General features: G+C 39.2%; 1 protein-coding gene across 4 annotated transcripts in view; it reads left to right on the top strand.

Moving 5' to 3' along the window:
• LOC139949601 (insulin receptor substrate 2-B-like) overlaps positions 1–24,832 on the top strand; it is a 119,495-nt gene that overhangs the window by 5,585 nt on the left and 89,078 nt on the right. For all 4 annotated transcript variants that reach the window (XM_071948023.1, XM_071948024.1, XM_071948025.1 and 1 more), the window contains exon 2: positions 7,272–7,633. In XM_071948023.1, coding sequence (XP_071804124.1) covers positions 7,553–7,633 — 81 coding nt within the window. In that variant the 5' untranslated portion in view covers positions 7,272–7,552. The remainder of the gene's footprint in view (positions 1–7,271; positions 7,634–24,832) is intronic.

The following is a 24,832-nucleotide window of genomic DNA, read 5'->3' as shown; positions in this document are numbered from 1 at the left end:
AGTAAGAACATTATTTTTATCTTTTGGGTTTTAGTAAATTTGGTACTCAGGGGAATTGGAAGATAAAAATTTCCAGACACAAACTCATTATTTGAAATTGCTCAAAATAATTATTTGCATAAAACCTTTCTTGGTGACGAGTAATGGGGAGAGGTTGATGGTATAAAACATTGTGAGAAACGGCTCCCTCTGAAGTGCCATAGTTTTTGAGAAAGAAGTAGTTTTTCACGAATATGATTTTGAGACCTCGGATTTAGAACTTGAGTTCTCGAAATCAACCATCTAAACGCACACAACTTCGTGTGACAAGGGTGTTTTCTTCTTTCATTATTATCTCGCAACTTTGATGACCGATTTAGCTCAAATTTTCACAGGTTTGTTATTTTATGCATATGTTGAGATACACCAACTGTGAAGGCTAGTCTTTGACAATTACCAATAGTGTCCACTGCCTTTAAAACAAAGATACGTGTACTGTATAATACAAATGAGATAAATCTTCTCTCAGGCCTAAAAAACTTCAATTGGTTCAACATGTTCAATTGTCAAATAGTGAGGAATTTTTAAAAATCTCGTTTTAATCATGGTCTTATGGAAAAAATTCTGTTCAAAAAAATATTTTAGCTACAAGCTCTCTGTGGTCTACATTGTAAGTGGTTTTCATACTGCAAATGGAGCCCTACTTCTGGAAAGAACTAATGGACGTCAGGCACTGGCTGGTCCAGAACGTTGTCATTTTAATTTTGTTTGTGTAATTTTAATTATTTTTTCTAGAGTGTCTATTGGATGTTTTTATGCTGGGCTGTTTTTATACTGAAAGGTTTCCCCAGGGTAAACAAGTAATAAATAAATAAACTAATCAGCATCCACCGACCGTCTTCAGTCGATCAGAGATGATCACAATCGTGTGTACATGTAAACTGATGTACACGCGTACTTGTGCATGCATTTGAGTGCGCAGCAACATGCGTGGCGTTGACGTCATCGCATCCTCTTTGGTTCCCTCCAACGACAGTAACAACTCCGGACATCCTCCCAGTCTAAAACTGTTTTCTAAAGAAACATTCCCTCGTTGCCACATGATGACACGGGCACCTGTCCATCTCGGGCGTGTATTTCCACAGAAAAGAAAATCACTCCCTTTTGTTGGATTGTATTGATTAATACAGTGAGCAAAATCCATACCAGGAAAATTACTATTGAATGAGATATATAGGGGGATTTAATTTGAACAAGTTTTGTGACCCCGGCTGAATAAATAAAGATTGTATTGAGCTTGTAGAATAATAATTATGATATAAATTGCAATTATTGCTTTCGTGTGCACCGGACGCGCTCGGCATACAGCTTATATAAACATGGAACAGTCTGGGGATGTCTGCAGAGAAAATTACGTATTGTGAGGCCATCATAATAAACAATGTTTCACATTTTAAGAGTTGCCTTGATCAATCCGTGACCCACCACTCAAATCTTGATTTTTTTTTTCTTCAACTATTGACTAGTCCTGTCTCTTCAGAGAACAAAGTATTGTCTTGAAGATGAGACTTGAACCCTTGACCTCCAGATTAACATACATTGCTGTACATGTACCTACTGAGATCTAGCCCTACGTGTTGGGGGGTGGGGGTGACTTACGTACATGTAGGTGTGAACTGGGTAATTTAGGACACTGTGTCACGACTGGGACTCGAACCCACACTATAGGCCCTACTGATTGGACCCACACTATAGGCCCTACTGATTGGACCCACACTATAGGCCCTACTGATTGGACCCACACTATAGGCCCTACTGATTGGACCTACACTATAGGCCCTGCTGATTGGACCCACATTATAGGCCCTACTGATTGGACCCACACTATAGGCCCTACTGATTGGACCCACACTATAGGCCCTACTGATTGGACCCACACTATAAGGCCCTACTGATTGGACCCACACTATAGGCCCTACTGATTGGACCCACACTACAGGCCCTACTGATTGGACCCACACTATAGGCCCTAATGATTGGATCCACACTATAGGGCCTACTGATTGGACCTACACTATAGGCCCTACTGATTGGACCCACATTATAGGCCCTACTGATTGGACCCACACTATAGGCCCTACTGATTGGACCTACACTATAGGCCCTACTGATTGGACCCACACTATAGGCCCTACTGATTGGACCCACACTACAGGCCCTACTGATTTGACCCACACTATAGGCCCTACTGATTGAACCCACACTATAGGCCCTACTGATTGGAAACACTATAGGCCCTACTGATTGGACCCACACTATAGGCCATACTGATTGGCACACTATAGGCCCTACTGATTGGAAACACACTATAGGCCCTACTGATTGGATCCACACTATAGGCCATACTGATTGGACCCACACTATAGGCCCTACTGATTGGACCCACACTATAGGCCCTACTGATTGGACCCACAATATAGGCCCTACTGATTGGATCCACACTATAGGGCCTACTGATTGGACCTACACTATAGGCCCTACTGATTGGACCCACATTATAGGCCCTACTGATTGGACCCACACTATAGGCCCTACTGATTGGAAACACACTATAGGCCCTACTGATTGGATCCACACTATAGGCCATACTGATTGGACCCAGACTATAGGCCCTACTGATTGGACCTAGACTATACATGTAGGCCCTACTGATTGGACCCAGACTATAGGCCATACTGATTGGACCCACACTATAGGCCCTACTGATTGGACCCACACTATAGGCCCTACTGATTGGACCCACACTATAGGCCCTACTGATTGGAAACACCAGAGTTTGAATCTGGTGCTCTTAACTGGCCCCTAGGCTGTGACACACCACATGATTGCCACATGATTGTTCATACACGTGTACTTGTATTCAGAACATGTACCGTAGTTTACAGCTACGTGTACATATGAAGAATATGTGTTAGGCAAGACTTGTCAGCGTTAACCACTGTATGACTGGTGGAATCCACATGCACAGCATTGCAGATCAGTCTACAAGTGAAGTGTATGGATACTGCAAGTGTGACCATCTGACCCTGTTTGTTCAACATAAATTATTTGACAGTTTTCAGGGCCCACCGCAGTGTCTTTCAATTTGTTAAATTATGCATTCAATGGCAACTTGGTAAGTTTTACTGTAAAATTATTTATCAGGTCTCGAAATAACCCATGACACCTTCAGCATTTGTTGTGGTGCCCTGTGCTTTTGCTCTGGTCTGCAAGGTTTCAATGCAAACTTACATTTTGCCCCATACATGTACGAAGAAGTGCCCTTACATGCCCTTACATTAAGGGCACTTCTTCATACATGTATGAGGGAAAATGTAAATTTCTGCGTCCCTTCAAGAGAGAAGTTCAAGGCCTGATTAATGGAAAAAGTTGTTAAAATATTGCTTTAAAGGGGGGGGGGGGTACACGTTTGGTAATTACTCAAAACAACTTAGAAACTGACTTGGTAATGAGCATTGATGCTGTTGATAGTATAAAACATTGTGAGAAACGGCTACCTCTGAAGTAGCATAGATTTTGAACTAGAGGTAATTTCTCACTTACATAATAAAAGACTTCTAGCTGGAAGTCTTTTATTACTATCTGAAAGCACACAAATTCGTCCAACAAGGGCATTTTTTCTTTCATCATTTTCTACCAACTCCGATGACCAGTTGAGCTCAAATGTTCACAGGTTTGTTACAGTATGTTATGTTGGATTTTGGCTAATTTCAGTTATGGAGCAGTCTTTCAGAGGTTGTAAAACAGGCTCAATTATCAGAGCAATTTCAAAACACTGGTGAAAACTTGTGAAATACCATTGATTTCCTTTCACAGCGCATACATGTAGACCTCAAGGTGATGCGCTGTATAAACTTATAATAAATATTATTATTCTAAACGCCTTGTTTGTCTCTGCCCTCCTTAACGACTGTATCTCATCCCCTCATTCTGAATGCTTAATTTTGAAGCTGGAAGCAAAATTGCCATGAGCATCATCGGCATAATTAACCAGCCTGCACCAAAAACTATAATCTCACAGGGTTGGCGTTGTACTTAACAGCTGCTTTCGATGAAGTTAATTCGAGTACGTCTCATCCGTTTAACGTACACTGACCTGACACGCATCTACGTACATGTAGACTATAGTCATGATAGTTAGGGCACATGTGTATAGTGCAGGCCAGTTAGCATGGCTGACTGGCATACGAGGAGCCTCTCTTGTAAACAACAATTATCAGACATCGAGGTCGTGGGAAACGTAATAATGAGGAAAGGAATAAAGGGTAGGTTTAGTTCTTTGGTTGCATTAGACTTAAGTAATAATAATAAAAATAAGCAAAGTCCTGTATAGCGCCGGTATCTGCCAATGCAAGCGCTCAATCATGCTTTAGCGTTTGACTGTTTGTTTGTTTGTCTGTTTGTTTGTTTGTTTTTTAGTTTGTTTTTTATATAAACTTTAATGATTTTTACTTACATTAAGGTTATTGTTTTATGTAGTATTGTGGTAATTCTTGTGCAATTTTACATTTTAATATTTTATATGTTGCTGTACAATAGGATTGTAAATTTCATGTATTTTTTTATACTTGACGAATAAACCATTCAATTCAATTCAATTCAATTCAATTCAATTCAATTCAATTCAATTCAATTCAATTCATGGCGCTTGCTAAAACAATCTGCACCCTAGTCAGCTGAACTCCAAGTGCACTCACTAATCATGATATGTACTTTGTAATTGATGTTAACCATGTTTTAAAGATGTCTTCTTATCATTTTAATTTTTGTATTTTTTCGTTATTGGTTGTTAAATTTAGTGTGTTATTTGGTTATTTTTTGAACCGTTTGAATGTTTTTCCTACACAAATGTCTACAATGTATGTAAACAATAAACTAATCTGTGAAAATTTAATTTCAAAAGGTGAATGTAGGCCTTCAAAATTCGGAGAGAATACGAAGGAAGAGTAGTCTCTAAGAAGGAATAAATTTGAGAAATGTTACCGACAGTAATGCTTCTCAGATTAAAATGAAACGCTGTTATAGGCTTCTTAACCAGAAGGTTTTAGTGCCATTTGTTTGAATAATTGAATGAAAGACACGGGGCCATAAAAAAAAAAAAAAAAAAAATGAAACATGAAATAAGCATCTCCTGTGTAAACTCTGGTAGTCTAAAAATAATAATGCACTATTATTACAATGTAATAATAAATAAAGAACACATTGACGTAAACACATAGGTGCAGGCAAACAACTGAACTCAGTATCAGCCTGGGAGATTAAACGGTCTATAACTTCCTAAATTGCCAAGTTCAAAGTGCACTTCTACTTGAAAATAGAGACTTGTTTATTTGTTTTCAAGCCCTTGTTCAAACACCGAGTACACTTCTACTGGTACGGCCAGGAAGAACTGATTCTGCTGAGCTTGTTGGTGGTCACGCTGTATCACTTTGTGTGGATAATGAAAGTAAAAATTCCAAACTGATCTGTCACCAGTCACGTTTAAATACTTACAATTTGCAAGCTGTGTTGTCAATTTGGGTTTCAGTTGGAATTCAGGTTGTCACAATTTATCAGTTGAAAATTGGAACTCATTTCCAAACTGTGTGTGGACATGTTCATGTAGTGGTTCACAAATATAAATTTGAATGTTTTGCCCTCGGGAAAAATCTGAATGTGTTTTATTAATGAGGCCTACTATTAGAGCCTTCACCTTGTGTCGTGTGTTACATGTATGTAGGTCAGCTTTTGAACTTAATAAAATAATCCTACATGTACTTTATGGTAATTAATTTTGGAGTAATGAGCAAAGGTAAACCCTCCCTTTGATGTCAGCAAGAAGCATTTTCCAGCACTGTTCCTTTAAAGACACTGGACTCTATCGGTACTTGTCAAAGACTTGCCTTCACAGTTGGTGTATCTCAACATTATATGCATAAAATAACAAACCTGTGAAAATTTGAGCTCAATCGGTCGTCAAAGTTGCGAGATAATAATGAAAGAAAAAACACCCTTGTCACACTAAAGTTGTGTGCTTTCAGATGCTAGATTTTTAAGACCTCAAGTTCTAAATCTGAGGTCTCAAAATAAAATTCGTGGAAAATTACTTCTTTCTTGAAAACTATGGCACTTCAGATGGAGCCGTTTCTCACAATGTTTTGTACCATCAACCTCTCCCCATTACTCGTTACCAAGTTAGGTTTTATGCTAATAATTATTTTGAGTAATTTACCAATAGTGTCCACTGCCTTTATGGGAGTCAAATTTTTGACTCCCATAAATGGCCGACCGTGTTACATGTAGTTCGCAAAGTAAAAAGAAAACCACAGTCGAGGCAAATGTGTGTGGATTATTGTATTCTACCTTAAAACATCTTTCTACCCATATGCATTTTATAACAAACGGTTACAAACGCTTTTCAAAGACCAACTCGTCCGATCCAAGGCAACGTGTTCCTCTAAGAAGTACATGTTGTTTCTTAACTGTGTGAAGAGAGAAAAATTATGCCTGCAATGAATGTCAATACATAATTGTTGTGAAAACAGACAATGGTTCATGTTGTAGGTTCATGTACAACGCATGAAAGTCTTTTTGGTGCAGTGTATGCTGAAGTTAAAGGGACACATGGCCTTGGATCGGTGAGTTGGTTTATGAAAAAGGTTTGAGACAGCTTGTTATGAAATGCATTGGTTGGAAAGGTTTTTTAAAGGTATAATACAATGATCCACATACATGTATGCCTCGAACGCTTTTCATAGACGCACTCCAAGGCAATGTGTCCATTTAAGTGATGTACTGCATAGCTCAGCCTTAAAGGGACATTACAGAATTGGTTTTTGCTAACAAAGCAGTTGCTGACAAACCATTAAGCGGAAATAGTGAATTTATTTTTTTACACATTTTGCATGACATTGATTAATAGTTTATTTATTTCTCATCAATTATGACATTTCAGACAGAAATATTTCAAGGGATTATCATAAGACCAGTAAGTTGTATGTAAATCTGTGATCTTCACAATTTTGTTTCTTACCAATTCTGCAATCTTCCTTTAACATCGGATCGGCAGACATTGTCTAAATCAAAAATACCGGCTAGTTAAAACACAATGTACAGGTTGCTCTAGTCTAAGGCGCTGCGGCACACACTATAATCGTCTCCCGACCAGGAACCAAGAGGATACTGCTTTGTAGTTTTCAAGATTTTCATTCACGCCACAACTCACACCCCCATTTTTGTTTGTTTGACTATAGGAATTCATCAGAGGTGAAAGAAAAAGGAAGCCGACAAGTATGATGCAGATGTGTTACAGCTACAAGCGACCTGCTCCCAAACCCAGATGATGATGTGACAGCATTTATAAACATTAGCCAAAGGCATCACAACGATACAACATTGACGGGAGGAAAGCAAGCGGGGGCGGTGTCAGTAAGAGTTCATAACCCGTTAGTACAAGGGATTGAGTGTAGAGAGTGAGAGTTAGTTGAGGCCAGCCGCACTGCCTGGCAGTAGATGTGGAACTGTCGCAATAATTATGACGTCTCAGAAGGAGAACATACCTGGACCGGGAGACGGCTCGGATATCGTTAAGAGTGGCTACTTAAAGAAATTAAAGGTAAGTAGTATTAATAATAATCTGGGATTAATTACTTCACGGAGGCAAAAGTTTAATTGTACAAAGCGCTGGAAATCGACCATCGGTGGGAACGATGCGAGGAAATCTACACTGGTTAGCAAAAACAAATGTACCATGGCTAAGGAATGTGCACTACGCATAATGTGCATCCTAAGCCATGGTAAATGCGTTTTTGTATCATCCATCACGTGATTTGTTCTCACCAAATCAAACTTCACAGTTTGTTACTGAGGTATAATGTTGGCGATTGCCTCCATGCCCCCTGGGCCCAATTTTATAGAGCTGTAAAAAGCACAAAATTTGCTTTGGCTTAAAAAGTCTTGGCTTAGTTAAAATTAGATTACCGGCCAAGACTCTACTCAATTGTTATGCTAAGTAAGCGGTAGGTAAATACAAGTAATGATGGCATGGAATTCTGGCCAGTAACTTGTGTAAAATAAGCAAGTTTGAAATGCTCACGAAAGTAGAAATTTACAATTTCTTCATAGGGGTACCCGTTACCAAGGAGAATATGCCTTGTGGTTCCCTTGCCCTTTCAAAAAAATGAAGTGCCATGATACAGGCCTGAATAATAATAAAGACATTTGTAAAGACATAATAAAGACATGCGCCTAGATGCAAAAGCCTCTAAGCGCATAAAGAGAACAATGAACTATAGATTGCAAGTAAAGCAGCTTACAAATAAGTAGCTTCAAACGAATGAGGTTTCGAATGGAGACATGCATGTAAGACAGTTTGTAAAATTATGATGCACTTCTGATGATCCTGGAGGATCTTGTGATACATTTATAATGCCGGGTATTATAGAACAATTATTATGAAAAATTCAGAAGTGCATGAATATCAAAATTACACAATAAACAAACACATTATAAATACATGTAAGACACTGCTCTAGAATGCAAAGGTCGTGGGTTCAAATCCCACCAGAGTAATTTGACTGTGATATTTTTTTCACAGGACTCGGAATAGTGCTGATTATTATACTCATATTGACTGGCATAATTCGGTAACTAGTATACATCTATTCCCACGAGGGACTTTGAGTGACCAGAAGAGCGACCTATTTCCCGAGGCCGAATAAGAACAGAAAAGGAATTTTGTAGTTTGCTCACGGTTCAAGTCAAGAGAGGGCACTTTTACTATTTGCAAAGACTAGTGCCCGCTCTGGTACTATTCCCGCAAAACACGCGCACGCAATCACTAGCCTATATTAGTTCATCACACGTGACCGTGTTTCAGCCAACCAGAATACAGAACAAGCAAGAGGTGTGTTATAAACAGAGCTAACACGTCGGTGTATGGATACAAAATAAACAAAAATAATATTCTTTATCCCCGATGCAAATTTAACATATATAAAATTATAAATAAGTTTTAAAAACATTCCTGTCGCAGGTAAATTCTTATCACTGTAGTAGCTGTTAATATCAAATAAAATGACCCATGGTACACTGTCGTACATGTGGTCTACATAATGGCACACTGTTAACAGCCTGTTAAAGGCAGTGGACACTATTGGTAATTGTCAAAGACTAGCCTTCACAGTTGGTGTATCTCAACATATGCATAAAATAACTAACCTGTGAAAATTTGAGCTCAATCGGTCATCAAAGTTGCGAGATAATAATGAAAGAAAAAACACCCTTGTCACACGAAGTTGTGTGCGTTTAGATGGTTGATTTTGAGACCTCAAATTCTAAATCTGAGGTCTCGAAATCAAATTCGTGGAAAATTACTTCTTTCTCAAAAACTATGGCACTTTGCAAAGGGCACCGTACTAGCAAAAGTAAAAGGCCCACTGTTGGTGACAAAAATTGCTGTTTGTGTCAGTCATGCCAATGGGTTAATTTGAGGCTGGCCTCACATTTTGAACCTAGCAGAGTCTTCAAAGACTTATTACAACATGTAGGGCCTACATTACAAAACTGTAAATTTTGCATAGAAAAATTGTGTTCATTATGTAGTTTTTTTTTTTCGCCCCAAAGTTAAACATGCTTTCATGTTGGCCTACATGTACAGGCCTACACTATACCCTTTTTTGAGTGACTTTCCAAACTACATTATTGCCCTTTATTATCGTGCAATTACCTTGCCCCCTCATAGAAGGTAGGTGAAGGTCTGCTATTGGGTACGCTTAATGTAATGTTAGAGTGTCTAGCGTCATGCTGTGGACATCTTTGTTAAATTCACAGGTTGCCAGTCAGTGGGGGGGGGGGGGGGGGGTGGGGGGTAGGAGTTTGATAATCGATGCAGAACAAAGTCCATGCAACCTTGGAGTTGCAACACAACATGCCTGTTTCATGACACCGTGAGGAAGACACTAAAGAAATGGAACCCAAGTTCTAAGACTACAGTGGGGAAGAAAACAAGATACATAACTGAAGGAAAAGGAAACATTGTATACTACATTAATAAAATACCAATGGGAAGTAAACAGCGGGATGGAAGTTCAAACGCGGGCTATGAAAATACCTTCTGTGAAATTCAAAATGTGCCCTGGCCCACAAACTGTAGTAGAAAAGGTTTTTCTCAATTAAAGACCCTGGACACTATTTGTAATTGTCAAAAACTAGTTTTCACAGTTGGTGTATCTCAACATATGCATAAAATGACAATCCTGTGAAAATTTGAGCTTAATGGGTCATCGAAGTTATGGGATATTAATGAAAAAAACACCCTTGTCACACAAAGCTGTGTGCTTTCAGATGCTTGATTTCGAGACCTCAAATTCTTAACTTGAGGTCCCGAAATCAAATTCGTGGAAAATTACTTCTTTCACGAAAACTACATTACTTCAGAGGGAGCCGTTTCTCACAGTGTTTTATACTATCAACCTCTTCCCATTTCTCATTTACAAGAAAGGATTTATGCTAATAAATACTTTGAGTAATTACCAATAGTGTCCACTGCCTTTAAAGGGAAGGTACGTACACGTTTTGTAAAATTTACTCAAAACAAATATTAACTTAAAAACTGACTTGGTAACGAGCATTGGAGAGCTGTTGATAGAATAAAACATTGTGGGAAACGACTCCCTCTGAAGTAGCATAGTTTTTGAGAAAGAGGTAATTTCTCACTTAAATAATAAAAGACTTCTAGCAACATGTAGAAGTCTTTTATTCTTATCTAAAAGCACACAAATTCGTCCAACAAGGGTGTTTTTTTTTCATCATTTTCTCGCAAGCTCGATGACCAATTGAGCCCAAATTTTCACAGGCTTGTTATTTTATGGTTATGATGGGATACACCAATTGAGAAAACTGGTCTTTGACAATTACTAAAGGTGTACCCTCCCTTTAAGCAACGAACCAGTGGCATCAAAAGCACTAGCCTTGAATGTTTAGTATGGAATCCATTTTTCACAACAAAATTTCACTGCCGCTTGAATCTTTTTAATTTTTTTTTTCAAGGAAAACGTTGAAATGAGAAAGCTGGCAGTATTATTATTGTCGAGGCCTGAATGCTTCGTCATGAAAGGGCAAGGGCACCAAGGCATTTGGTGAAGGGCACCCTACAGAGGAAATAGCAAATTTCTATGGGAACATTTCAAGGGCACCAAGGCAATGTCGAGGGGGCATGGTGAAGTACATGTATTACGACTGGTTGTCACGAATGACAGTGCACAACGACAATCAGCAGAGTAGACAGGTTAGATGGCTTGGCTAAGCAAAAATGAGCAGGATGTTACATTTTTACAAACTGAACACAAAACATAGTTTGTCTGGCTTGTCTGGTAGACTTTTTTCGTAAGCACACTTGTGTAGCGCCCAGTAAAATTGTCTAGTGCTTTAAGTTAAAACCAGCTCTACGAAATTGGGCTCTGTAAGGTACATGTACTACCCCCATGTACATGAGACCACTACCGTAATTTTCGGATTATAAACCGCACGGCGTATAAACCGCACTTCCTCAAAATATACAAAAAAATATTTAGATGTCGGCGTATATGCCGCGCGGCGTATAAACCGCGATCAAAATAAAAAAACATGAAAAAACTAACCTCAAAACACGGAAGTGAAGTACGCAAACCTGCCGCGTTACGGGTGATTTTTTTTATCTCACACTATCAGTCCTGAGTTATATTTTTTGTCCATCAACAACCCTTTTCAAGAATTTGAGATTTGATGATCGGTTGTGTTGGCCATGTTTTGTGAACTTCATTGGCAACAAACTCTCCGTGAATCAAAGATCGGTCGACAACGCACACCGAGAAATAGTTGAACTTTGCCCTGCATCGCATCGCCCTCTGTTGACAAAAGTTGTTCACGTTTGATTAGACTGGGCCCCGAGCCTCAAAGCGTGGGTCAGACGTTCAAGCTCCCCGTTGTACAATGGGCAGCCGCTCTACTCGATCCGTCCGAAGTCTAGCCAAGATTTTATGAATGGAACTATCACCGGCCAATCAACAACGGCCAATCATCAAACGGCCAATCACCGCATGCGTGAACACTTAGGGGCCGTGCTTGTTTGCGGTCCTCTTTGTGTGGCGATGTGCAGTGACAGGCGGGCGGCACATCAGTCAGTATTGTATAGTTGCCGCAATGTGGGAGTTGCGTCGTAATTAAAGTGGAAATGTATTGAAGTTTACACTATCATGACTATTGATCGTAATTGAAATGATCTATTATAGGATAGCATTCTTTTTTTAAGCTGGCAGCACCCCCTTTGCGGGACCACATAATTGTTTGTGTTGGATAATTATGGATGAAAGTTACAACTGAAAATACGTTTATTATTTGTTTAAATAGAAAATAGACAAAACCAAAACCAAACGGTCCTTTTCAGGGCTACCACAACACAAACGAGAGTATTGTATATGACTGTTGTTTCTGTTTACAATGTATATAGGAACATTTTTTAAACATGCAAAATTCCTTTATAAAATAATTATAAAAGAAATAACAATGTGGACTGCTAAAGTTTTTCCCTCACCTTTATCGTATAGCGGTAGTAATGAAACAAAATGCGCTACCTTATTGTTTGCGTAATCACAAGGACAGGGGATTCACTTTTATTAAACATCGGAGTAGACGGGAAATAAGGTTGAAATGGGTCTTTCAATAAGGGAATTAAAGTAGGGTGGTTGACCGGTGTTTCTCCCTCCCTTTTATTGTAGTCCCACAACGAGGATCCACACAACAGATTATTGCAACGACGGACGGGCGGACGGACGTAGCGTGTGTGTATGTAGTAATGTATCATGCAGCGTGCACATTAAGCACATGTACACACATGCGAGTTCGTAAAGCTAGCAATCTGTTAATTGCGCTGCTCAATCTCGAGATTGCAGAACCGTTGGTGGCACCGTATTGAGCGATGTTCGCCGACGGGTTGCGCTACGCGTCGCATTTGCGCCACCTGGAAATAAAATTCCCAATGTTACTGGACTCAACAATCAGGGCAGGTTGAAAACGTTTTGTTTGATCCCCCCGGAGCGGCATAGTTCTTTGCGTACGTCCATTCACCATTCTGCTGTTGCGGTGTGCGTGGTTGAGCTGAAGAAACCGCTGGCTGACACGAGTGTAGCCTGGATGTCTGACGTCAGTATATAAAGATCGTGGGAAAAATAGACAGGGGACGAGTCTATTTCGCTGAGACACGAGTATAGCTTGAATGTCTGACGTCAGCATGTAGAGATCGCTAGGATAAATAGACGGGCACCAGTCTAGTCTAACCCGAGTTGCGCTGAGAGGGGGAGCTAGCTAGCTAGCTGAGGGCGGTTGATAAACGTTTTACATGGTTTTACAAAGGAAACATGGAATACAATTGTGGTGGGATTTTCAACAGGTTTTTGTCATCACACAGGCAGGTTTTTGTTCTCGTTTAAGAAAAAAAAAACATTATTTAGAATATTTTACAAACGATCTTTCTTTTTAAAAATGCCGTTTTTTCTCTTAAATATTTATACGTCGGCTTACAAGCCGCCCGGAGAATAAACCGCAGGAGTTCAAAAAAATGTCAAAATCAACATATAAACCGCGGTTTATAATCCGAAAATTACGGTAATGAACATTGGCATGATCACATTGGATTTGATCAATTTAAATATATTTTGTTCACCTGTTACACCGGAGAATCATGATTAAAATCAATTTCTTTGATCATTCTGTGACTTTGAAGAATGCAACATTAATAAAAAAAAAAAAAAAAAAAAAAAAAACTTGAATGAAGGTCCATGTTCTGGTCAATGTTGTGCTCTTCCTGTGTACTTGAACATGTTGAAGTTGAATCCAATTTTCATCCAGCGAGAACGTCCATAACAAATTTCCTCTGGAGTTGTTAATGAAAAGAATTAAAAATTAAAATTGCAAATGAGCGCAGAATCCATCAAGAAACCTTGCGATGCAGGAAACTCTGCAAATTAAACGAACATGATCAAGATGAATTATGTCAGGGCCTTCAAAGACGTCATTGGACAGTTGTATGTTTTTAGGTTAATGAGATTACAAAAGAGACTGATGAATTTTTGGAGTTCAGTTAGAAACTAGAAAAAGTGAACTGTTTGGCCATTTTGTGTAAAAAAAAAGTAGTTGGGTAGTGAAGATGTCAATCCATTGAAGGCACTGGATACTATACGTAATTACTCAAATAAAAATGTTAACATAAAACTTACTTTGTAACGAGCCTGGACATGCTGGAGAGATAATGACAGTACTTGAGCCTAGAATCAACTCTTCTGAATAGTATTTGAGAAATTTCTCACTCAAGTATTAGAAATGTTAAAAGACTTCAGGTTTGTAACCTTTTATTATGGATCTGGAAGCACACATTTCAATTGTGCGAGAAGGGTGTTTTTTCGTAAATTTTGGTATTGCAGCTTCGATGACCAATTGAAGGTCAAAATTTTTCCAGGTTTGATATTTGATGCACTTGTTGGGATGTATTAATTGTGAATACCTGTCTTTGACGATTACTGAATGTGTCCAGTGCCTTGTATTGCTCCTAAAGTTTGGGAAAGTTCTCTCATCTCTCGACCTGGAGGACATCAGCTCAACGCCTTTTCAGATTTCTTGTTTTGCCAGCCCAGGCCTGGAATTTCTTCATTAAAAAGGGCAATGGCCATTTTCCATTTTGCAATAATTGGCACTTCCATTGGAAAATCTTAAAGTCAATGGGAAACTTTTGAAGGGGCACCAAGGCAAAGACCAGGGGCGGCCTGCATACGTATGTAACTCAAGGCCTGCCATCCCACCTATGACATGCATGCCCTATTGTGTTTCCAAGCAATTCGATGTTTACTTGACTTTAAATGATCCAGCCCCTGGGGCACTGACATTGAACACCGACCTCTAAAGAACCAACTACCAGTTAAAAATCAATCGGTGAGATCCGCAGTTGTGCATCAGGTTCCAGTCGTCTCTGTCTTGGGTGTTTTTGGCTGTCTGACTGGGTGTGAACAAGGGGACATTAACAGAGTGGAAAAGTTAAAAGGCGCTGGACAAGTGTGGTAATTTGTCAAAGCAATCGGTGTGTCACAACGTGTACAAATCTGTTAAAATTTTGACTCATACATGTAGGTAGTTTTTCTTCTTTACAAGTAGCCCCATGCCGAGGGAAAATGGCACCCGAGGTGAAGCCGAGGCTGCTATTTTCCCCTGAGGGTGTACAAAACCCATGGACCCCAATTACAGGGTGCAACAATTGTTTTGTTATGCCTTTGTAACATTATAATTCCTCTTCTTGAAGTTCTGTTGTCATCGTCAAACATGTTTACGGCGGATTTGCATATGTAGTACAGTAGTTTAATAAGCAGATGAACAGTTGTTTAAGACGGAACAATTCGTCACTGTTCCCTAGAACCCGCAGCCGTTTCGTACACAGTGCTGGAAATCGACCAGCATTGAGCGTTTAAGGTAATGTCAGAATGTACACGGATGAACATCAATCATGTTTACCCGCCGCGCTGTGCAGCCGTGCTACATGCGTTTTTTTGGTACTTCACGTGATTGGTTCTTGACCAATCAAACGTCACAGTTTGTTACTGAAGTATAACAAACAAGTATGTGCAGGGAAGGGGTGCTTATTACACGAGGTACATGATGATTTATTTTTTTGGGTAGCGATGGTTGTTGGTTAGGGGTACTTGAAGGGTAGGGTTGCTTGTTGGAGCGAGGTATGTACTTGTTGGGTAGGGATGCGTTACTGTGTAGGGACTAGAGAATTTGTATACTGGTACGGGAGAAGACTTAATATTGACTGCCATGACTGGAGATTTTACTAGGGTTTTCCCAAGCTTTTTTTTTTGGGGGGGGAATGGTGGGAGACTTGTCGGTTCCAAGAGAGAGTGAGGGTCGAGTTGCAAGATATGAAATTTTTGTTTTATACAGTGACATTTAATATGAATCATTCACTTTATAAAAATGGGTATACGTGACTTTCTGCTGTCCGTCAAATGAATATTTATTCAGCATGTTCATTGATATTTTGCACGTTTGTGCATTGAATATTAAACAATGTTGGTTAAATTCCCCTAAGTGCTCAGCGGTAGTATAACCTTGTAAAAGTACACCGTGTCATTTTGACAAAGTACATGAAGTATACAGTACACTTTGTGTCAGTTTGACAAATTGATTTTACCCACATAATTGTTGTTCACATTTGTTTGCAATCAACGTAGAAGCTCATGGCAAACACCTTACAGGAGTTTGGCAATCCTTGAGCTACATTACATGCACTTGTCTCAAACCTGAAATGAACACGCCCCTTCCCCAATGGGACACGGTGTTTGATGTCAATAGAGAGTACTTTAACAGTGCAAATGCTCAAGAGCGAAGCTACGTGATCCTGCAGGTGGGCAGTGGGACTCATAGGTTCAGGGGTTGAAATTGCCACTAACCCGGTAGCCCAGGACTACCAGATTTACAGCCGGGCTATACTCATCATTTGTCTAGTTTGATAGCCCGGCGGGCTAGTGGAAAAGAGAATGCAACAATCAACATCACAAACAACAATGAACTTTGCTGATGGTGTTGTAAATGAAATACTTTTGGTGACCAATTTGTGTTGTGACTCAAGACACAATGTGTTTTTTCGTCTGGCTACCAAAATCTCATCTGTGGTTGGAAGTCTTATCTCGAGTTAGGACGAGTTATGCGTCCTAACTTAGGACTAGCCTTATGTTTGTAATATCTCCTAGGACTAGTCATACGTTAGGACTAATCCTAACTCTTTGTGTAATCGACCCCAGTGCTACTAACTAACAGGGCTACTAACAATTCTGAATGACTAGCTCCACTGACTACCAAGAAAATACACTTCATTTCGACCCCTGAGATTACGTTATCTGGAATACACGCAGGACACATAAATTATGCCATGGTCTCTGTTGCCCGTGGTCTTGGCCTTGGTTGCCCCTTCAAACAATTCCCATTGACCTTTTTAAATGAAAGGCCCTTTGCTAACACTAATTCAGGCAAGATTGCAATCGAGGGTTTTAAAAAAATAAGCCAGGCCTACATGTATTATTCCTATTACTCATCCCAAGTTTAAACTTTTATTCAAAGAAAAGATTATCTACATGTATCTGTGTTGTATAACATTGATAGTATTTATGCACTACATGTATCCATATATTTTATGCAACAAACTTATCAATGTATAATAGTACTAAAAAAAATATTTGAAAAATACAGTCTTCGTTCAAGCTGTTTTCTTGTTTTTGATATGCGCAAGACCTCCATCTACATAGTCTAACTCTTTTTTGAAAGGGCAGAAAATCTTTTCTCATTGGTGGAGTCATTGTATTTTTATTGCATACTTTTTCTGTCCTTCTCATTACAATTGTTATTGGTAATTTAAAGGAACACGTTGCCTTGGATCGGACGAGTTGGTCAAAACGAAAGCGTTTGTAACCGTTTTTTATATAATGCATATGGTTGGAAAGATGTTTTAAAAGTAGAATACAATGATCCACACAAGTTTGCCTCAAATTTGCGTGGTTTTCCTTCTACTGTGCGAACTAACACGGTCGGCCATTTACGGGAGTCAAAATTTTGACCCCCATAAATGGCCGACGTGTTAGTCGACGAGGTAAAAGGAAAACCACGCAATTTTGAGGCACGTTTGTGTGGATCATTGTATTCTACTTTTACAACATCTTTCTACCCATATGCATTTTATAAAAAACGGTTACAAAGACCAACTCGACCGATCCAAGGCAATGTGTTCCTTTAAATTGTAATTTCATATAATCGGCCCTATTCTCTTGAGTCCCACGTAACAAATAAAAATGTGGTTCGTTCTCTAACAGCGCTCCGGATGCAATCAATGGATGATGGCAATGATAAATAAATTGCTGAATGATTAATGACAGGATTCAACCTTGAGTATAAACGGTCCTTCATTAGAGTCCAACTTTTATGTCATGTTTTATGAGCACAGCTAAAGGCAGTGGACACTATTGGTAATTACTCAAAATAATTATTAGCATAAAACCTTACTTGGTGACAAGTAATGGGGAGAGGTTGATAGAATAAAACGTTGTGAAAAACGGCTCCCTCTGAAGTGCCATAGTTTTCTATAAGAAGTAATTTTCCACGAATTTGATTTGGAGACCTCAGATTTAGAACTTGAGGTCTCGAAATCAACCATCTAAATGCACAAAACTTCGTGTGACAAGGGTGTTTTCTTCTTTCATTATTATCTCGCAACTAATAACCAATTGAGCTCAAACTTTCACAGGTTTGTTATTTTATGCATATGTTGAGATACAGCAACTGTGAAGGCTAGTCTTTGACAATTACCAGTAGTGTCCACTGTGTTTTTCTTTAATGTTGCCTGCAGGCCTGTATGCAGGGCAAGGGTACCCACTGGTTATGGGCATCTTCTCTATGGTAAAGGGCACCCTATGAGAAAATTGTAAGTTTCTACTGCATTTCAAGGCCACCAAAAAGGCAATGACTTTGGGGCGTTCAAGTCCGAAGTACTACATGTAACCGCTAACCAGTAAACGATTTTGAAAGACATTTATAAGCATATATGATAAGATGGCAGTCCTTGAACTTCATTTTTGAAGGGGCGCAGCGGTTTCCCTCTGTGAGGGACACATCAGCAATTGCGGTGAGTGCCATTTTCAAGGCCAGAGTTAGACCCTTGTTCGTGGGTCCCAAGGCCAGATTTAGACTCTTGTTCGTTGGTCCCAACAACATTGATTTTTACTTTTTAATTAGTGACCTTGTAGTGGTAGTAATGTTGCCAGACACACCTGGTGTAGTTGTCAATGTCCCTCCATCATGGTGGATGTATGATGACATCACCATCTGCTGCCCTCACGGTTGTCCAGCTGGAGAATCGAGGACGATGAGGACTGTTTGCGTTTATCCTCTGGACATGCTGGATGGCGGTGGTATTGACTGTGTGGGTGGTGCAATGACTGAGAATTTATGTTGGAAGTGTCCAATTAACCATCTGAGAATCTGAGAATACGAGACAACACACGAAGAAGAAAATCTATAAGAATTATTCTGTGGGCCTTGAGTTAACCCATGTCATTAGTTGGATCCATTAGGCGGAGCTTGGGCCATGAGTAAACCAATGTCCATAGATGGATCATTAAAGATGCTATGTCAGATTTTTGGCCCCAAACATTAAAAAAATAGATTTTTTGAGTGAATGGTATTTCAACAACAAAAAGTTTTAATTTTTACTTTTAATGGTCAGGAACCATGACAAAAATTTTAAACGTTTCTTATAAAACACATAAGAATTGGTCATGTGATATATTGTCGCACTTTATTTCACTGCTACTAATAATTGGCGGACTTTTTCTATGAAAGCTTGTAACTTTCTCGCCCCCCATCAAAATACCTTGATCAAAATTTTGGGGTCAAATCGGCCAAAAATCTGACATAGCATCTTTTAGCTCCACCTATTTTATGTGTAAACCGATCACAATCATGAACCTGTTTGGAAAAAGTTTGACATGTCTGACTGGGGTAGTACATATCTCTGGAATACATTTTGTAAACAAGCTATTTTTAGTGCTGGCCATGTGCCAAATACATAAGCCGTGTATTTTGGGTAACTTAACCATGACGATGGGTAACGTTCCGACGAGTTAACTTTCCCACCGTCCGCACTTGGATTTATTTGACTCGGCTAAACTTACCGAGACCGTGGGTAAACTAACCGTGCTGTCCCCCTGCGTAACATTGAAGGGTTCAATAATCACGTAAATCTTATTCTTCCATGACAAAACATGTCAGCTTCTTCGGGTCTCGGACGGATGGGAGATTTAACCGAGTCGTCGCGTCCGCATTGGACTTTCTGGCTCGGTTAAACTGACCTGGTCAATCTTCCTGGGCACCTTTGGCTCGGTTAAACTACCCATTCGGGTCGGGTAAGTTACCTGGGAGGAAAACTTCCTGGGCTCTTCGCTTTGGACTTAAAATGGGTAAGTTACCCATTGGCTCGGTTAGTTTATACCTAAATTAAGTCCAATACGAACAGGGCTTTAGTGAGTGGTCCAGTGTTCTCTTTTTCAAGCCCTTTGTTGGTCATCTGTTGAAATACATGTACCTGCTTGACCTGGTGTCAGTATTTTTACCATCGGGCTAGTAACCCCAAAACTATCGTTCTTGGTAAATCAAGGGACTATTTCTTTCAAAGTTAAAAAGAGTCATGCTCTTGGATCTACTTCTCTGACATGGTCTTGAGGATACTGCAGCCAATTCCCACAAACACTAGGATTAATCCTTTCTCAAGTTTGGTCGAGTAATTCGTCCTAACTTAGGATAGGTTCAACGCGTTCTAAACTGCAATGGTTTATGGAACTTCTCATCCTAAGTTCTGAGATGAATCCTAAGTTTGGAAGAGTTTGGTGAAATTGACGGCTGTTAACAAAAGCTCAAGGGGTCCAAAGGTTGGATTTCCATCACTTCATTGTAGGCCTACAGTGTTGTACTGGATCCCAATATAAAGGAATGCATTGCCTTAGATTGGCCGAGTTGGTCTATAAAAAGCGTTTGTTACCGTTTGATATAAAATGCATGGTTAGAAAGATGTTTTAAAAGTAGAATACAATGATCCACACAAATTTGCCTCGAATTTGCGTGGTTACTTTGCAAACTAACACGGTCGGCCATTTATGGGAGTCAAAAATTTGAATTCCATAAATAGCCGACCGTGTTAGTCGACGAGGTAAATGGAAAACCGTGCAATTTTGAGGCATGTTTGTGTGGATCATTGTATTCTACTTTTCAACATCTTTCTACCCATATGCATTTTATAACAAACGGTTACTGACGCTTTTCAAAGACCAACTCGACCGATCCAAGGCAACGTGTTCCTTTAACACTATTTATACTCTGCAATGACTCTCATCACTGATCATGAGTCAAGTGTTTTCAAACATTCTTTAAAGGCAGTGGACAATATTGGTAATTGTCAAAGACTAGCCTTCACAGTTGGTGTATCTCAACATATGCATAAAATAACAAACCTGTGAAAATTTGAGCTCAATCGGTCATCAAAGTTGCGAGATAATAATGAAAGAAGAAAACACCTTTGTCACACGAAGTTGTGTGCATTTAAATGGTTGATTTTGAGACCTCAAGTTCTAAACTTGAGGTCTCGAAATCAAATTCGTGGAAAATTACTTCTTTCTCCAAAACTATGGCACTTCAGAGGGAGCTGTTTCTCACAACGTTGTATACCACCAACCTCCCCATTACTTGTCACCAAGAAAGGTTTTATGCTAATAATTATTTTGAGTAATTACCAATAGTGTCCACTGCCTTTTAAGAGATTGATTTAAGTCTGTGGCTTGCCGTGGCTGAGCGGTCAACTGCACTAGATTCAAGCTCTTGTGTTTCCGATCAGCAGAGTGTGGGTTTGAGTCCCGGTCTTGACAGGACATGGTGCACTTAACCATTAAAGGAACACGTTGCCTTGGATCGGTCGAGTTGGTCTTTGAAAAGCGTTTGAAACCGTTTTTTATAAAATGCATATGGTTGGAAAGATGTTTTAAAAATAGAATACAATGATCCACACAAACATGCCTCGAAATTGCACGGTTTTCCTTTTACCTCGTCGACTAACACGGTCGGCCATTTATGGGAGTCAAATTTTTGACTCCCATAAATGGCCGATCGTGTTAGTTCGCACAGTAAAAGGAAAACCGTGAAATTTCGAAGCAAACTTCTGTGGATCATTGTATTCTATTTTTAAAACATCTTTCCAACCATATGAATTTTATAAAAAAGGGTTACAGACGCTTTTTATAGACCAACTCGTCCGATCCAAGGCAACGTGTTCCTTTAAATTGGCCTGCCTCTGGATGAGATGTAAAGCTGTAGCTCCCATGTGATGATGTGTAGTGCACGTTAAAGGGTCCAGTACACTTATCATTTTAAATGAGACTTGGGATTCAAGCCTGTTTTTTTGTGTGTTGGGGACTACAGAATATGATAACTGCTTAAAGGAACACATTGCCTTGTATCGGTCGAGTTGGTCTTTAAAAAGTGTTTGTAACCGTTTGTTATAAAATGCATACGATTAGAAAGATGTTTTTAAAGTAGAATACAATGATCCACACACATTTGCCTCGAAATTGCCTGGTTATCACGGTCGGCCGTTTATTGGAAAAATATACATTGTAAAAATACTAACTCACTGCCTATTGCTTGAATGCTGTAGATTCGACACGCTTCGAGGCTTTTTGTGTGAAGCGCTAACTAAAAGCTGTGCACTATTATTATTATCCTTGGTTTCATTACCCAGGGATGTGATTCCTGTGTTTTAAACCGGAATTCTGTTTTTCTTTTGCCCCCCCAAAAAAACAAAAACCCCTAAGTTGTTTATTTTTTTTTTTACAGATAAAACCAAACATGCTTTCGCGCTTTTTCTCAATAGCCTATCACAACCCTGAATATCAGAAAATATGTGATCATAATTACGATGAAAATGTAACGCGATGCTACTTGTTTTCCAATCACCATCGCGAATTAATAAACACGACTGCGACCGCTAGAAATAAACTCAAGGCGAAGATTGGAATTCTAAAAATACATTCATCTCGTCCGTCCGGAAATCCGATCTTACCCTGTGTATAGGTTGTTGATCACTGCAGACGCAAATCCAATGCACGGAGGATCCAAATTTCCAAGCTGCTCTTCAAACAGCATCTATCAAATTTTGATATCTAATTCAATTTCAGTTGACGCCTTGAGTTGAAAAAGTTGTGGCATCTATTTGATTTATTGAGCGCTCCAATGACAACCCCCCCCCCCCCCCAAAAAAAAAAAAAATAAATAAAAAATTATGGATATGAATGACTCATTTAACAAGGCGATAATGGTGATGTGTCTGGAATAAAAACTGCAACTAAAATTCAGTTGAGCAGACTAAACATTTACAGTGAGGTTAGGCATGACGTGAGTTGGGGGAAAAAATTATTGGCAATTGACGACGTGTAATGTGCAGTTTACAAAAAATGTTCAACATGTTCAATGTAAATGCGCATCTCCAAGTCCAGTGAGGAAGACGAGGTCTCAAAATCAAGCATCTGAAAGCACACAGGTTCATGTGACAAGATTGTTTTTTTCTTCCATTATTATCTCACAACTTTGACTACCAGTTGATCTCAAATTTTCACAGGTTTGTTATTTTATGCATTTTATATATGTTGAGATACACCAAGTGAGAAGACTGGTCTTTGACAGTTACCAAAAGTGTCCAGTGTCTTTGAATTCAAGCCAGGCACGTGTTGAGTTCATCTTGATTTAAAGAGAAGGCATCGCAGTGCATGCGTCAAGGCGTGTCACGAACGTGTCCAGGCGTACGTTTTGAAAATCAATTTTCCCAACAGGGTTCTCACACTTACTCAACTGAATTTTGTAATACTGCCCCAGGGCTTAGTGACCCGAATTCATCAAAGCAACATCACTCTACAGAAACTCAGCCAAAATTTACATTCACCAATATTCTTATAAAAATGATGGGAAACTGACAACTAAAACAAAAATTTGGTTCTTAAAGCCATTGGACACTTTTTGAACTGAACAAAAATTAAAAGTTCACAGATATTTACAAATAACTTACAGGGTTTACAGAAGGTAATGGTGAAAGACTTCCCTTGAAATATTATTCCATAAAATGCTTTACTTTTTGAGAAAACATTAAAACAATATCAATTCTCGAGAATAACGGATTTGTTTTAAAAACATGTCATTGACACTGCGAAACGTGCGGAAACAAGGGTGGTTTTTCCCGTTATTTTCTCCTGACTCAGATGACCGGGCATTTGGACAGTACTGTTGATTACTTAAAAAAAAAAAAAAATTAAAAAAATTGTCTCGGTGAGGTGAAAATTATTTTAGCATATCTGTAAATGGACTCTCCTGAAAACGCTCAACTTTTCTTTCAAAAATTTGACGAATAATGAAACTAACATTTCTACAGGTAAATTATAATTAATTCACAGTGATTAGGGATTCATAACATGGCCAAAAAAGATCTGCGAAGGGTATACAATGTGGATTTTTTTTATACAATTTTTATGCATTTAGAAATATTTTACAAGGGTTTACACCCCACGTTACGTTATTTGGAAAACTCGTCTTTTTAAAACATTAAACTGTGCAAACTGTAAAAAAAATAATCTCTTCCCTTCATTTTCATTCTGAAGACAAACTTACATTTAATAACATTTATAAATAAGACGTCACTGTTTGCCTCCTTGCTCGGAGGCAAAGTCAATGAAAATTTAATGAAAGTCGACCTCCTTCGAAAGAGTTCTGTTGTTGTTAAGATGCTGTAAACGTAGACCATCTCAGAAGAAAGAAGAAGCGCTCTGTCGCCACTCAGTTTCTTGAGGAACATCTGCCCAAGTTGCTCTGAGGGATGTGGGTAGATGTAGATGCCTCGGGAGGCAGTTTGGTGCGATCGATATTCTTAGGACTACGTCTTGGAGCTGTAGTTATAACATGTATAAAAGAATCAGGGGGTGCCCCCTTGGGAAGTTCTGTTTACCTGGATCTGTCTAAGCATCTCGTCAGGCAGAACGATAAATGACAATGATTGTAATGATCCACCAGACGGTGATTATGAGGATTGGCAGACTTTAAAATAGACCATTAGATTGAGAGATTTAAAGCACTTTGTATCCTTAAAAAAAGACAGTGTACACTATTGGTTACTCAAATTAATTGTTAGCATAAAAACTGACTTGGTAACAAG

This window comes from Asterias amurensis, chromosome 17, assembly GCF_032118995.1.
Source record: "Asterias amurensis chromosome 17, ASM3211899v1".
Taxonomy (NCBI): Eukaryota; Metazoa; Echinodermata; class Asteroidea; order Forcipulatida; family Asteriidae; genus Asterias; species Asterias amurensis.
The sequence above is the reverse complement of the archived record's forward strand: the minus strand, read 5'-3'. Positions and strand labels throughout refer to the sequence as shown.